The sequence below is a fragment of the Leptosomus discolor genome, chromosome 8, assembly GCF_034619465.1.
Source record: "Leptosomus discolor isolate bLepDis1 chromosome 8, bLepDis1.hap2, whole genome shotgun sequence".
NCBI classification, from domain to species: Eukaryota; Metazoa; Chordata; class Aves; order Leptosomiformes; family Leptosomidae; genus Leptosomus; species Leptosomus discolor.
Window position 1 is genome coordinate 33,042,886 of NC_141398.1, and position 16,273 is coordinate 33,059,158.

The 16,273-nt window shown below is 43.7% G+C and overlaps 1 protein-coding gene across 2 annotated transcripts in view; it reads right to left on the reverse strand.

Moving 5' to 3' along the window:
• ADTRP (androgen dependent TFPI regulating protein) overlaps window positions 1-12,517 on the reverse strand; it is a 32,052-nt gene extending 19,535 nt beyond the window's left edge. For both annotated transcript variants that reach the window (XM_086469515.1, XM_086469514.1), the window contains exons 1-3: window positions 12,365-12,517; window positions 4,796-4,930; window positions 3,267-3,368 (exon numbers count right to left, since the gene is read on the reverse strand). In XM_086469515.1, coding sequence (XP_086325641.1) covers window positions 3,267-3,368; window positions 4,796-4,930; window positions 12,365-12,517 — 390 coding nt within the window. The remainder of the gene's footprint in view (window positions 1-3,266; window positions 3,369-4,795; window positions 4,931-12,364) is intronic.
• Window positions 12,518-16,273: the final 3,756 nt, after the last annotated feature.

Sequence of the window (16,273 nt, forward strand, 5' to 3'; positions counted from 1 at the left end):
AAAGTGCAAAGGAGCTTAAGAGACTCAGGCCATGTGGGGTCTGTTGTCATCTTTGCTGAAAGCATGCCAGGTAAGTAATTATTCTTCTGTGCCTCCATATACCATCCCTCCATTTTTATCCTTAGTTATTTAGTTTACAAGGTATCAGAACATGCACGGTTCATAACAATGTGTCAGTGAAGTGCCCAGAACACTAAAATGCTGACTTTTGTCAAGTTGAGAGGGTAATACGGCTACAGAATAAATTAGGAAAAGAGATGGCTAAACTAAACGTACCTGCAGCCTGAAAATAAAGAAAATTGTGCTTTTTACAAGAACTGCGCCTTACGGACTGAGAATATAAACCTCCTTTACAAAAAGGCAATTGTACTATTACCATTTTTGTGAACACATCTGGTCAACATTGATGTGTATCTTTGTTATATGTTAAAATGTTTTTGAGTGATCTCTTCTGACTCACCATTGCCCCTCTTTGTTTGGCATTCAATTCTGTCAGCCCCTTCAAAATGTAGTGTTGCCCTATACTGCCATTAAGCTGAATAATACAAGCATATCATTTAATCCAAGCTGTCTCCAGCAGTTAGTCGCCTTCTGGAGAGCATCCAGGTGTTGCTTGAAAAGAGATGACTAGGAAAGGAATAAACAATTTCACTTGATGAATTGGCCAGCTTATCTTTTGTTTCAGCTATCTTCCACTTTGAAAATCTTGTTCAAATGAAATAGTTGTGCTTGAGACATAAGGGGGGGGGGGGGGGGGGGAGGTTCACCCATGAAGATCAAAACTTTGTATAAAGATGGTAAAACATAATTATCCCAGGCAAACAGAAGTGGAAACTGGGGCACAGCTGTTGGATTAAACTCAGGTGAAAGGCAAAGAGAGAAACTCAGGTAGTCTGGAGTATTTGGCCTCCTTCAAATATCAGCAAGATTCCTTTCTGCATTAGCCATCCTTTCTGCAAACCAGAAAATGCTTTTGCTCAGAGTGCGAAAACACGCCTAAACTATAATGCTCTCTGTACGACTCTGGGATACCAGGTGGGCAACGACACTTTGCCACTGTAAGAGCAGTAAATGTGAGAAAAATAAGTGGCTAGTTGATTTTTGCAAGGGAAGTGCTGCAGCATCACTGCGAACTCAGGGAGCTTGGTATTCCTGAAGTGTTTTTGCATGATTATTTTTTAGGTTCGCTCTTCAGTTGCATAACAGCATATGCTTCCCCTATTTACAACGTTAAAATAGACCAAGAGAAAAAAAAATACTCCCACTGTAAATGATATGGCACTGACGTCTACTACTGATACACCGATGTCTTTTTCCACCAAAGCCAGCTAGATGCTGCCTCAATCTGCCGTGAAATATCTATAATCTCGGAGCCATAAAGCAGAGCAATGTGCAAGGAAATGAACCCAAAGAAAAATCATCTGCTTGGCAATCAGAATTTGGAGATTGTCCCTTAAAGTGTCAGTAGCTGCCTGGATCTTCCTAGTGTTCCCAGTGGATATTTTGGGTTGGAAGAAAGCAATGCCTCAGCTAAGCCTGAAGGCACCTGTTGGAAGGTGTCCCAAAACGTAGGGATTGTCAATAGCAGGGATCAGTGTGTGCTGTGACAGATGTTTTATGCTCAATAGTGACTGGAAGGAAAATTTCCCACCCAGGAACTGTCAAGCACAAGATGTCTGCGGTGTATTAAGAGCTTCAGAAATAAAATACTAGGTTGTGATAGAGGTTTGCTTTATGTGCAGTTTCTGTCTCGTCAAAATAATTTGGAGGAAGAATTGTTTTCCTTTTTTAACACCTGTTTTTGACATTTCTGAAATGGAAAATCTTTTTGTTGTTGTCAGAATGACTGTTATGAAATGTAGATGTAGGTAGGATAAGAAAGAAGTTATAACGAATACATTTGAGGGATCCCTGCAAAGACTTCTTGCACATGAAACAAAAATGTATCTTCTAGCACCTCTCAACCTTCCCATATCATAAACAAATGTGGAAATGGAAAGGGCAAATTCTCAGCTGTGTGCCGGGATTAAAACAAGGAGCAAAGCCCATCTCCTCTCAGCTCCACCCTGTGACCTCCCCTTCCCCAGCACCTTCACTGCCGTGAAGATTTTAAACTTCAACCCATCACCCATACCCTATCCCAGACCTGAAACCAGCATGATGCTGAGGACACAAGGAATCTTTCTTTTTGTGGGTGATGGTTTTGAGAGCGAGTGATGCCCGTTTGCATCTGTGCAGAGGTTTGGAGAGCCGCGTGAAGACCCTGGTGGAGATGAATTGGTGGGCAGAGAGCAGGTGATAAGGTTAAAATTGCACGATGGCTGCAGTTTATTACTCAGATATCAGTAATGCAGACATGCCTATGTGTTTTTGGATGTATCTGAATACTCCTGTCTAAATCAAGTTGCTGCTCAAAACCTTTAGCAAGTGCCCTCAGTCAGAAACCCCGAAGCCTCACGCATTTACCTTCAACACTCATGGAGAACGGCTGCAGTGGGTTGCAAAGCATTGTACTTAAGAAATGAAGTCTGGAGAGAAATGAGTCTGTGCGATTATTTCATACTTTTTGGCTTCTCTGATTCAGTCTAGTACTGAACCTCTCCCTTCTCTCCCCCTTCCCATTAGCCCCACGAGGCCTCCCTGACCTTACAATCCACCCACGGTTTCCATGTTACCATCAGCCTCCTTACACTTGACTGATGAGAAATATGTGATTATTCAACACATCATAAAAACAGCCAGAGCAAATGAAGGAGAAATCTGGAAAGTATTTATAGAAAATCTGTAAACAATCATTGCAATTCAGCTATTCAAAGCTGTGCACACATTAGCTTATTAGCTGTAGAGCTGTCAGATGTTCTTTGGTTCTTTCACCTTCTTCAAAAATTAAGAACTTCTTTGTTATACTCCCAGCCATTTTGTATTTCACAGACTTCTGTTTGCAGAAACAAGTTATTTTTGGAGCTACAATAACTGAGAAGAGGTTGGGTTTTTTTCCTTACGACTACATATCATTTCATTGACTTCAGAGGTTTGACAAGTACCGATTCACTGACATTCCTTGTGTGCTAAAAGGCTTCTTGAGGCGACTTCAAGCACATGCATGTTTTCTGCATGCAGCTCAACATCAGATTCAGATAAGTAGGAAGGAGGAGGTGAGAAAGAAGAAGCCGTGAAACTCTTCTGGAAAGTGACACAACGCAATGGTGGGACACGCATTGCAAAGTCTCTCTTCTCTGTGAGAGGCAGGGGTGTTTTTTACTCACCATAGCATGATTTAACCAGAGCGGGATGACTCCATCAAGGCTTTTGGGGTAAACCAGCTCTCGATTGTAGGTATACAGTGTCCAAAAGGATATACACACAAACTGGAACCAAAATACGAAATGAAATAAATTTCAAAATGAAAGACCAACACAATTGACAGGATTTGTCTAGTGCATTCGTTTCTGAGAAGGTATAACGTCTTACATGAAAAATGGTGATATTGCCAGATAAGCTCACATATCTCACATGATACAACATAAAGAGAGGAATTCACTCTGAGGTGCAGTGTTCTGTGTTCATACTGTGAGAAATCCTCCTTTATAAACTGCCAACTCTGACATTTTTTGAGGAATACTAGATTAGCTTTAAACCTTTTTTTTTTTTTTCTTTGCAGATGGGATCTTTTGATGGTCCAGAAGTTCTCCTCGAGGGATTGGCTGTCAAGCCACAGCATTTGTTCTGCTCAGTAACAAAGTAAAACCAGATCTTGGTGAGACAGTTCACATAAAACTTACCGTTATCTTCACAATTCATAAGCCTAATTCCTAAACTGCAAGTGCAAACTGCACTGTGGGCTCCCATTTTTTTCCCAACAGAGGATTTACAGCAGGAGGAGTTAACTGGAAGAAATGAACCCTGGAAGCTGATTTGCACCTTTTTGGCCTCGCTTTGTAGTTGAGCACACTTCGCCCTTGGGGCTGAAAATCAGGGGCACTGAGGTGCTGGAAGAATGAGACTAGCCTGTGCCTCGGTCCTGTGGGCATGGTGAGGATGCCTGGCGGGGATATGACAGCAGCATCATGAATACTGCTGTACAGGCAAGATAAATTAGCTGCTCTCTCTGTCTCCATCCCTGGCAGGACTTTTTTAGCCAGCCAGCTGGCTGAGCTGCTTGTGAACCAGGTTTAAGCAGCACTTCTCAGCCCTTTGAGATTCAGAGGTGGCTGCAGGCTTCACTCACACAGAGGGATACCTACACGTACCAGTGACTCATCGGTTCCCATCCACCCCACAGCACCAGATAAACAGCATTTCAATAAACGGCATTGTCTGTGAGGGAGTAGGTGGTTTGTGGTGAATCTGACATTGCCTATGACTATAATCATTGTCCCGTGAATCTCTTTCTCTCCAGCACTTATTCAAAGCCACACTGGAGTCAGAGGAGGAAATGTGAGATATTGCTGCCTCTTAGGTACCCCCTCATGTCCTGTGCTGCCCTTTAGAGGAACGCCCTAAGTCGATAAATCCCCAGCTATTTGGACCACGAGATTACAGAGAGGTTACACCTCATATACCCTTTGGGGTCAATCTGTGTTTGCCTGGGGACAGTAACCCTGAAGTTTGTGCAAGAGGCTTTACATTCAACCATGACAGGCTCAGCACTGTTTCCTTTTCTAAATGATCCAAATTAATTTTCAAGTGGTAAAAAAAAGCCTACAGTTCTTATCTATTTTGTGCATGTGCATGTTATACTATACACCCCTAACCATTTATGCGAACATTATTTTTACATACAGAGGTTACTTACTGTGGACACTGGGAAAGCCAGGACACTGAAAAGAAGGTCTCTGCTGGAAATTATGCACTTAGCACATCGCAGTTTCTTAATTAGTCTCAACACATCGGCCAGGAAGGACACCCCATAGAAGACAGCCTGCAAAACCTAAAGTAATTACACCTAATGAGGGAAACTCATCCAGCTTTAATTAGCACGTTCCTCAATGAACTCTGTTCTTGCTCTTCAGGGAGCTGTTTTGTTTGTGAGCTGCAAGCCCACATGAGGGAAATAGCTGTTGGCTAAATCTTTTTTTACTAACTGAAACTGATTAAAAAAAGTTGTTCGGGACATAACTTTAACAGTATCCCATTTAATAGGCTAAACAGAGACGTGTGATGTGATTCAGACAGGAGAGGTGGAAGGACATGTTGAAAGCCAGCTCCTTAACACTTTCTATGTTAAATATGTTAATTGTTACATTCAATGTATCTGAGCAGGAGCAGGAGAGAACAAAATATGCCAGGAAATGTTTCCTGTAAAGCGATTGCTAGATAGCTTCTCATACCATCTAGCCAGCCCATGGCCTTCTTTCTGGGGACTCACGGTGTGGCTGATCTCAGTGTCAAGTAGCTCAAAATGCTCTAACATGAGAATTAGGTGTAGAAGTTATCAAAACCAGAACCTCTTTTGCTGAACTCAGAGGGATTCAGGAAGGGGTTTCAAGTGCTTAGAAGCAGAGAGGCAGACTTCACTAACTAAAGCTGAATAAGTTAAACTATTTATAACTGACGAATTTTGGAGTTGGGAGGAGGGGGGCATTGTGTTTTGTTTTCTTTCTTTAATTCTAGTAATGAGGGTGGGGTGCTTTGGTGAGGGTGATAGGAGGATTTGGTAAAGAATTAGCTAAGTGCACAGTGGCAAAACAGAATTCCACAAACGGCTTATGAAATTGTGTATGAATACTGTGGTTTAAGCCAATATCACTTTTCCAATTACTTCTCTCTTAACACTACACAGTGGATCAAGCTGAACCAGGTTTGTCAGATGCACAAAGGCAAAGCCTTGCAGAAAAATACTTCTCCCACTACCTTGCACTTAGCAGAGTCTGGTTCAGTTCTGTTAACTTGCAGGGTGGCCTCTTCTTTTTAAGGCTAGGTTGTCCCAAAGCGATGCGATATGGGAAATGTAGCCTACTGCAAATGCCGGACCAGCTAGCGATGCTTAAATGGAGAGAGGCTGTCTTACAGCTTTCAGGATGAGATCTCTTTTGCCATGATCTTATGCTGAATCAGATGTTTATTTAGAGCAAAGTGTCTGAAGTTGTGGCCCGTTACTTCATCAGTTTCTGAAGAAGCAGAGAAGGGTGGTGCTTGGGAGGGGACAGAATTAGTGCAATGCTTTTCCGTCAGAAATTCCTTTATTATCAAAATATCTGAGGGAAGGAGGGGACTATGATTTCACCATGTCCATTGTCAAACAAGGGTTTCTGCAAGCTTTAGTTTGCAGCAACTGAGGCCTCCTGGACAGGAAAATGACCGTATTTTGCATGACCAAAGTATCCTTGCAGATATCCACAACCATCCCCATCCATTTTGTGGCTTCCCAGCAAAGGGAAAAGATACATCCTTCCTTCCCTATCCTTTCCACAGTCCAGGTGCTTGCTACAGTAGCCTGCAGCCAGGTGCCACTGGCAGAGTGTCCTCCGTCCCTGCGCAGACCTGCAGTGCTGGAGGTAGGGAGGTGCTGATGCAGGCTGGGTGACTAGCCCAGGGTCAACCAGGATGAGATATTGGAGGTTGTGCACCAACCAATCCAGCTGCAAAGCCCTGTGTTTCCTCTTAAGAGCATGGGGTGAACAGCCACTTTTTTACATTAAAAAAAAACCCAAGCAGCTTCATCAGAACCCACGTATGGTTTTGTTCAGTTCTGAGGCACTCAAACCAGCTCTTTTAAATGTGGTTTTCTCTCGCTCTCTTTCCACATTATCACAATTAGCCTCTGTAACTGCAGGCATAATTTCAGTCAGTAGGGATTCAGCCCTCCAAGTCACAGGTCTAGTTCAGGAAAGTCTGTACTAGGGTGCAGCGTAGTTAGACCCAAACACATATTCAACCCAAACATCTGACCCAGTTGTTGGCCTCACCAGGACACCAAAACCGAGTCCTCGAAGAGCTAAGAAAAGCCTGGTAATAAACAGAAGCTCTTGTTACACCCTGTAGAGTCAGCAGTAACTTTCTGTAAAAATCATGAAAAATGAACATGAGGGTGGTGACAGTCTGGTGACACATGGTGACTAATTGCCAATAAAACAATTAACGAGAGGCCTGGTTCCTAGAGGATGGGGCTATTATTATCTTGTTCATGGTCAGCCTTATATTAATCATGGGCCAGGGAGAGGCTCTTCTCTGTGACACCTCCCATCCCCCCTTCAAAATTAAATAAAACAAACATTTCTGAAAAGAAACAGTCCTAAAGCAGCCACATTCTCAGGCTGCTAAATATTTTGTCATATGGAGGGGAGGACAATGTTATCTTCTGTATGGAAAATGCTTATTTGAGTGTGTAACCTGACCCATTTCTCTGGCTGAACATAGAGAAGAACAACTCCTGAAGAAGTTTGAACTCAGTCTCAGGAGCCTGTTTTTGCGTTGCTCATAGATCTACCCTTGTCTGTCACTGTGGGTTCAAAGGGGTTTCAGTCAGCTTGTGATCACCCTGTGTGTTCAGGAGCAATGGAAGAAAATACAATTAATTTTCAAGCCAGAAAACTGAACCTAGCTAGAACAATCCCTAGTGATGCTCAGTCTGGCAGGTTGCACCACCACTAGACTCAAGTCAGAGCTACAAACCCATGCCCTTTCAGGCTTATTCCTGTAAGAAAAGTGCATCCAAATCTTGCAGCCCTTCACTAATGGGAAAATGTTGACAATAAAAAAAAAAATTGACATGAAAACATCAAATTATTCCAGATGTCCTGTGAATTTCCCAAACAGCGGTGCTGGCGTTCACGAATCCATTGCAGCCACTCATGGAATATAAATCTGTTGGCTGTAAATAAAGAGGATCCCCTAAAGTATTCCCACACGAACAGAAGGCAGACTGGAAGCATTCAGAAAGCTAACGATTAACCCAAAGAGGAGACTATGGATATGATTATCCCTGTTGGAGACATGCTGCTTTCCTCTCTAGCCCCTGCAGAGCATGGTGCTAGGTGCTGTAGAAATGCTTCATTTGGCCAGATCGATTTTCCAAACTGAGAGTCGTAGTGACAAAGACAAACCTCAATTTTTATCTGCTGCAGTGATCAAAGGGGTGTTTCTGTTTAACTAACCTGACATGATTTACTTTTGCATATAAGATCTAGCCATATGTCTATACTGAAATCTCCAACTAGTACAAACAAACTGGGCTCCAAGCTCTGCCTTTAAGAGGGAGGATAAATGCAATATTCTGAGGAGATTATTAACTATAACAGTCAACATTTAGTGTAGACACATATCCATTCACATGATAGCAATGTGGAAATTTTGTATGCTAAATACTGGGTCTATTTTGAAATAAATAAATAAACAGCTTTCAGGAGAATTGGAAAGTATTTCAATTATGAGAGACACAAGCGTGAGGAATAAAACAGGGCAGGAATGCAATTAATAGTTTTTAAAGGTGCAGTGTGCTCATTATGCAATGATTTACTTACAGATTTACAGCAGTGAGCAGATTTTTATGAGCTCGGATATTTCAGGCAACGAATGATTCAGCTCATACTGTTTTGTGTCACAGACAAATGAAGACAAAAATGTTTTTATCCGTCATTTCTGCTTGTTCAATAATTGGTCAATGATCTCCTTTGATACAAAACCCACTTATCTTTTTTCCTTCCCCCTACAAAAATATTTCCTTTCTGAATCTTGATTGCTATGATCATTAACTAGATAAATGAATCTGAAGTAACGTCAGAGCTGTAGCTCTCTTGGGAGAGCCACATGACTAGTGAGGAATTGAATGAAGTGCTAAAAGAGGGTCACATCTAGAAGAAATTATTCCAGCATCCCTCCATCAGAATTAGGAGTCAAGCTGCATCTCCGTCCCCAGAAAATGTCATGTTCCCCAGTATTTCCATTTTGAATCAGAGCGAGCCAGCCACAGCAGCTTTCCACAGAAGGAAATTTTTAAATGCAATTCCAAAGAGTTAAGAAGAATTTTTTGGGGAAAATTTCCAAGTGATTCAGCCAGCCAGTGCCAGAAGCCAGGCAGTCACAGTCTGGCAGGAGACAGGCAGAAGAGCTGGACCAGCACTCTGCGTGCCTGGCTCTGGGGAAACCTCCAAGGCACAGCCCAGCCATACCCAGTGTGGCCACTCAACTGAACCAGCACAGCCCAGGGGGAAGCTTTTGCCTGCTCTTCTTCCTCGAGACAGTACCTCCTGGCACCCCGAGGCGTTTCCTGGGACTCCTTCCAAAGGTGCAGAAATGTAACACATTAGGTGTGGACCTGATGGATATCTGTGGTCGACAGCCATCTCTTGTTCCTTGATGTCCCTCAGCAGCGACAAGGACTGCTTTAATGCCAAACCATGGGACAGCTCTTCTAGGTCCTGTGGAGCCCCACAGGGACCTCCGTGGTCCCCTGGGCCTTATTGTCTTCTCACCCTCTTCCTCTCTTACACAGAGGCTCAGGAAACTTTTGCCACCTGGAGATACCAACAAACGCTATCCAGATCAACAGGGGAAGGGGAAATGAGGGCATTTCTCTCCCTGGGCCCCTTTCCCTTTTTGGCAATCCTTTCTTAGGAAAAAAACCACTTCTCTGTAGAAGAGCTACCAGCCATGAAGGAATAATTTTGCATACCCTGCCCCATTGTCACATTTTCTGCGTGAGAGAGACATCATTTTCAGCCCCAACCATCTCCCCATTGGCTGACAGCATTGGTATCGGATCAATAAGTGGTTAAAAATGGGAGACAAAGGACTGAAGAAGTGGAGCAAGGGCCCTCGCTCACTCTCACAGAGATTTAATGAGACCTGAGCTGTTCAGCAGATCCGTAAATGAGCTGGGGAAGGGAGCAAACACTGAGGTGGTAAAGCTTTGTAAATCTTTTTTTTTTTTTTTTTTTTTTTCTGTCAAAGTGAAGTCTGACAGCATATTTGCCAAAGAATCTCAGGATACTGAGTGCCTGAGAGATCAAATAATAGGCAAAAAATCAGTCTTGGGAATGCAATGTAATGCATTTCAGAAAAAAGGAAACTTCAGTTATATGTTTTTCAACAGTGGGTTTTAAATTAACTATCACCATCCAGGAAAGAAACATTGGACTCATTGTGGATAGCTCTCTCAAATTGCTGTCTCCTTGCTCACTAGAAATTAAAAAAGATAAATAGAGTGTCAAGAATTGTTGAGAAGAAATAAGCAAAGACCAAGGATACACCTTTAAGCCACTGTATAAATCCATGCTGTGCTCATAGCGCGACCACTGCAGCCTGCCCTACTTACCCCCTCCTGAAACTAGGAAAACTACAGCAAAGGGTGAGAAGGATGCTCTAGTGAAAGACACAGCCCTTTGTGAAGAGACATGAAAAAGGCTCGGACTTCCAGCTTGCAGAAAAGAATAACTGAGTGGAAAACCTGGTAGAGGTCTTTGATGAGTGGCAAAGAGAAAGTGAACAGGGACAGATGGTTAAATTATAACACAGAAGTAGGGAGGCATCCAAGTCAGTTGTCAGGAAGCTGGTTTACACCAACAAAATGAACTGCATTTGCCTTGTGGCACTCATTGCCACAGGACAAGGAAGGTACCAGAGGTATAAACAGTTATGTTTTTCCTTTAGATAGATGAAGGAAAGGCTTTGAATGGGTATTAGCTACCTTGGCCTGGATTTGTCTTCTGGCTGGGTAAGGCAGTATGCCAGGGTGAGGGCAGAGGCAAGGAAAGTTCATTTTACACTTACACATGCTCTTGTCTTGTGTAGCCTTTCCCTGACCGCTGCTGGTCACTAAGGGAAGCTGGATGATAATTTCAATGAGTATTTCTGCACTCCAAAATACTGTAAGATAAGTTATTTGCTTTTTCCTCTTGATCTCATTCTTTAGAGCTGTGTCATGTACCGGGTGATAGATCTCATTATAATGGTGCCAGGGGATGGGGGTGGAGATACTGTTCTGCCTGAAAGTGTGGCTGATGCTTTAATGGGGCCAGCTTTCCCCAAAAAACAAAGGGGAGGAGCTGGGCACACAGTCTCTTGCCTAGGAATTGGCTGGTGGTGTTTTAGTCTGCTGACATATGCCCCAACAGGACAAACTGAATGTCCTTAAGGTTGTTGAATCCTGACCATTCGATCACTGGCATTTCAGAAAAATTAATTTTTAAAACATCACAAAAAGCCTAGATGTAATGATACAAAGACAACATGGCAACAAACCATACATACATCATCCTGTCTGCAGCCACTTTGGCCACTGAGAAGGGTGCTGTGACTCCCTGAAGCCTGGACTATTGTAGCCATCTCACATGCCAGTCACCACCTCTTGGTTGTAAATATTTCACAGAGCCACAGAATGTTTGAGGTTGGAAGGAACACAAATTTCCCAGCCCCCTGGGGGGCCTTCAAAGGCCCCACTTGGAGCTGGGGAGCCTTTAGGCTTCCATTGAACTCCACCATGAGGTGTGTCCTTCTGAAGAGTAAAAGTAGAGACAAACATACCTTGGGCCAGACCTCCCACTGATATTTAACTCTGACGGTGACACAGAATGGATGAAAGGCTACAGAGATCCCTGCCGTCATCCTTCAGATTAGCAAGTGTCCCTGAAATTTGTCCCTTGTAGGAACCCTCTCCACACGCCCGGTCTTTCCACCCTGCTGCCACGAGTCACTGATGAACTGCTTGGACTGTGAACAAGCCTTCTCCCCCAGGGTATCTCACATGCTTTCATTTTGATTTATATCTTGCAAAACATTAGCGTATTAGGAGAACCAGAACACATTATAGTCTACATTTTCCTGAATCCTTTTAGGAAATGCAGCAAGCAGTTAATAGCACAGTTAAAACACATACAATAATATCAGAACCACCTCTCTCCATAGGATGGAATTTCTTTCTCTTGTGCTCTCAACTGGTTGTCCAACTAAGCATGTACTCTGAATGACTAAATTAGCACTGTGCTATGCTTTGTTTTACCTTTCCTGTAATTTACAGGACATAAAAGCCTATTAAAATACTGAAGTAAAACTCCAGCAGCATTATGATGTGCAATGAATTAAAGGTTAGATAATGTGCATCTAACTTGCACATGTCCTGGCTGGACATACCGTACCTTTCTGTCTCTCTCCTCACTGATAGCTTTTCTCTTTTACAAGACGGCAGCTAGCTTCAGAGTACTTTCTGAAAGCCAAGCAGCTCACCAGCCAATATCCTTTCCACATAAAACCTGTGAATACATTTCACAGCACAAGCATGGATACCTACTTAGTTTCCTTTGGGGTATAAACTGTTGAAGGAAGCAGTTTAACAGCAGCAAATATACCAGATGTATATGTCTTGAGGCACAGATGGCAGACAAACAAATAGACATATTGGTATCACTGTACAACACAATTTGCTTACCAGATTGAGGACTGTCAAATATTTCCACTGCCCACCGTAAAGGAACACTTCAGATGGCCGCTCTTCTGTTCTCACGTGTGTGATTGAATAGGCAATGAAAAAATACCAGACAAAAACAAGGCAATGGTACATTGCGAGAGTAGAGATTTCCATCCTCTAGCTAAGAGCAAGTGATAATCAGTCCAAAAGCAGCTTTTCTCTCAGTTACTGTGCGTGGGAAATGGCAGGGCAGGAGGGTTTACTTCAGAGCACACTCAGGACACGTTACCACTTTGCTCTCTTCGAAAGGAATAATCACAAGGTTGTGAGCTTTGCTTTTATTTGTTTCCCTTCTCACTGTACAGATAGGCTGGGGGGTGGGGGTGGGGGGGCAAGAAGAATAGGCTTATTCCCCAGATTTAAATGCCTTGCTCAAGATTAGCAAAGATTAGCGAAGATTAGCAGAGTTACATAAGTTTTTTGGGCTTTTTTTGCGAAAGTGGGGGGAGCTTTCCTGCTGATTTTGTGTAACAGGCTGTCATGCTTCAGGTAGTGAGTGAAAACAAGCAGCATTTTCCTCACTCATAGCTGTGGGTGCTGCCATGTCTCCAGCTCAGCCTCTGTGACTGTTTTTTCCTTGTGCCAAAGGAAGACGTGGGAAACATAGTGGTCTGTGAAAGAAAATGAAGTTGATTTGTTGATAGGCTATGGAGGTGGCAAGGAAGCTGAGAGGATTTGTAGGCAAAGGTCCTTGGGGTTCAAAATCAATGCGAGCATTGACACTTTTTTTGTAGGAAAAGGCTCTGCCGCCTTTACGCCGCTCCACGCAGCTGGGATCCATCACAAGCAGGTCGGACATACCCCAAGTCGCTTTGAACCACTGGCAGGGATGGAGACATGAGGCAAAGGCCTTGGGTGACAAACTCTAAGTACTGAGCAGGGCATCTGACCTACCTGCTTCTTTACTTGCTGCCATTCACTTTCAGACAGCCCCTCTTCGCTGGCACGACACTATCGCACCGTTGGGGCCAGGGTAAGGAAAAGAAGAACCAATACTCATGCATTGACCCTAAAATGAAGCAATTGAAAAAGTTCCCATGGAAATGTTCATTTTCCCCTCCACTCCTGCCTCGTGAGCAGCCCTGATTAGCACTGGAAAACACACACGTCGTTTTCTGTTTGGGCCAGAGTCTCTGTAACTGCAGTGCTGTCAGCAGTGATTGCCACATGAGTGTTTCACGGGGACCTTGGCAGGGAGTAGGTACCATGCCCAGCCCATGCCTGGACCTTCCCCAAGCAGGGTGGGGAGAGGGGATGCTCTTCTCGTCCCTGCAGGGGCTGTCACCATGGGCAGGGCTGGGCTTCTGCCAAGCATACTGCGGTAAGGGATCTCTGATTTTTTGCCCTTCTAATTGGCCTACAGGCAGCATTGAGCAATCTGCTCACATTTTTTCCCCCCTTGCTACTGGATGTGAGGCTCCATGTGGGATGATTTCCTACAAACTCAGACAGCAATGTGCACACATGTTGGGAAACAGGGCTTGCACTAAGGCGCTTCAATATCCTCCTGCGTTTCATTGACTTCTCCCCTGATTCAGACTACCCACACCAGATTCCCCAGGCATTCCACCCATCACAGTCCCAATGAAATATTTCTGCTTCACTTAGGAAAAATAAAGATGTAGATCCTTTTGTGGTTGTTTGAGGTTGGCGGAGAAAACCCCTTGCCAGGGGAAAAAAAAAAAAAAAAAAAAAAAGGAAGGAAGGAAAAAAATACAGGAGTATGTTTATGTTTTTCAGACTCTGACAATGTCACTGGTCTTTCCCTAGGAAATCGAGCAGAAACAGGTTTTCCATTGCCTTTCTGGGGAGTGGCAGCACTGTCATGAGCTGCTTCCTCAGCTTCTCCTCATTAAGACTCGTCCCTGTGACAAAAGGCAGGAACAGAATAGGACTAGGCATGGAAGGGCCTCTTTTATTAGTGCTTTGCATACCGAAGGCATCAGGCAGGCAACACTTAACAAGTTGTCTCCACACCAGTTTTTCTGAGGTTTTGCTATAGTGCAACTTTAAAAACGGGAAGGCATGTGCTTCTGCTCAGTAGGTACCCGAATGCATGCAAATGAATGTAAATGTATGCAAAATGGCAAGGTATGTTTTTTTCTTTTCTGGAGGATCTTGGCCTGTATGGCTGGGAAGGTGTCAAGTACGGTGACAGTTTTCTGATGTGGACACCTGTCCTGCAGACTGAGACCATCTGCTTTGTTGTCCCATATACAAGAAGCAAGATACATATCCTTCAGCCTAGATAAGGGATGTAGAAAAATGGCAAAGAAAGGATGAGCACCAGATAAGATCTGAAGTCTAACATCCCACAGTTCATGGAGTCTTTCTTTTTTCACTGCAGCGAGCAAGCACAGTGGAAAGGTCATATCTTATGCATTCTTTTCATGGGTATGAACATCTACTTCATAGTTGTTCAGTGGAACAAGAAATTCAGCCCCAAAGTTTTTGCAGGGGGTGGAGAGGAAGAAGAAAGAAGGAGCACATCAGGGCACAGGCAGATGTGCTGCTGCAGATCTAGTGGGATGGTTTAGGGAAATACCATTTTCCACCTGGTTGGTACCACACCCCAGCTCACATCTGCTGCTCCCCCGGCGCTGAGCCACATTCATGCACTCTGCCACTGCTCCCACTCTGCTTCAGGGGCTCATCTGATTTGAGCAGCAACAGCTGACTTTGTGCTGGAGCAAACTGGGAGCTCCCAGTTAGCCCATTAACATGGTTCAGCTGAAGAATACCAACAAATAACATCACCTTGTATGCACAAAATGGCCTCAGCTCATGCCCTCTTCTAGGGGAGAGAGTTAGGCCAGCTTGCCTGACTTTGCACCAAAATGGGCTTGAGTCACTCCTATTATTAGTATTACTAGTATTAGTATTATTAGTATGGTTCGGATACAGAAGTGACAGCAGTGTAAACTGGTCTTATCTTAGATCAGCATGTCTGTTTGTAATGTCATTGTATGTCTTTGCTGATGGGCATGGTATTTCCAGGCTATCAAGCAGTTCCCTGTAAGTCCATCATTACCGTATAGTGTTTAGTTACCACCTCAGCCTGTCACTAATGAGGCAGCTGGTAGAAACAAATATTTCTGCTTCCTTATGGGCTTGTTCAGAGGCCAGTTAGGTGCCTTTCAAATATTATTCGATATCTTTGCCCTGGCAAGGTTTGCTGTTTGTCAGGACAGCATCCAGTGATGGAAGAAGAAGCAAGAGCAAGGCAGGAAATTACTGGGAGGTGGCAGCAGTGAAGGCCAGTGGGAGGAAAGGATTCAAAGCCAAGCAAAGCCCTCGGAGAGGTTTGGGGGCCTAAAAAGCAAAACTGGGTCTTTGTGCCTAGCTCTCTTTTCTGGGCACAATCTAAGAACAAGGGACTGATACACAACTGGGACTTGCCTCTGTTAGAGGAATTTTATAGGGTGAAGAAAACATGAGGAGCAGGGTAAGGACATTTTTCTTCTAGTTTTCTGACATCCTCAATGCAGTTTTCCTGTCTCATGGGTAGATTTCATTATTTGTTTTTAATTTACAGCTATTGTATACTGGCTTGTGTTAAGGGTGGCGTTCCTTGAAAGTGGGACCAGGGGGTGTTCTTGTACAACATCTTCTGTGCATTGTGTGAGCATGTCTGGAGCTAACAGCCTCCGTCCCTGATACGTTCTGGTTTAGTTTCAAGCAATGTAGCAGTCTGTGTAGGAGAAGCATTTTCTGATGAGCATTAGCCAGGAAAGATTTTTAGCCTGTAGTGCAAGGCTGCCTGAGCTCTATGTCCCTGAGGAGATCTGTACTAACGATTCATTCTGTGACGGTCCTGATGTATGAAATGAAACATGATTAACAAAATTGCAAGCCTGGCATAGTCTGCTC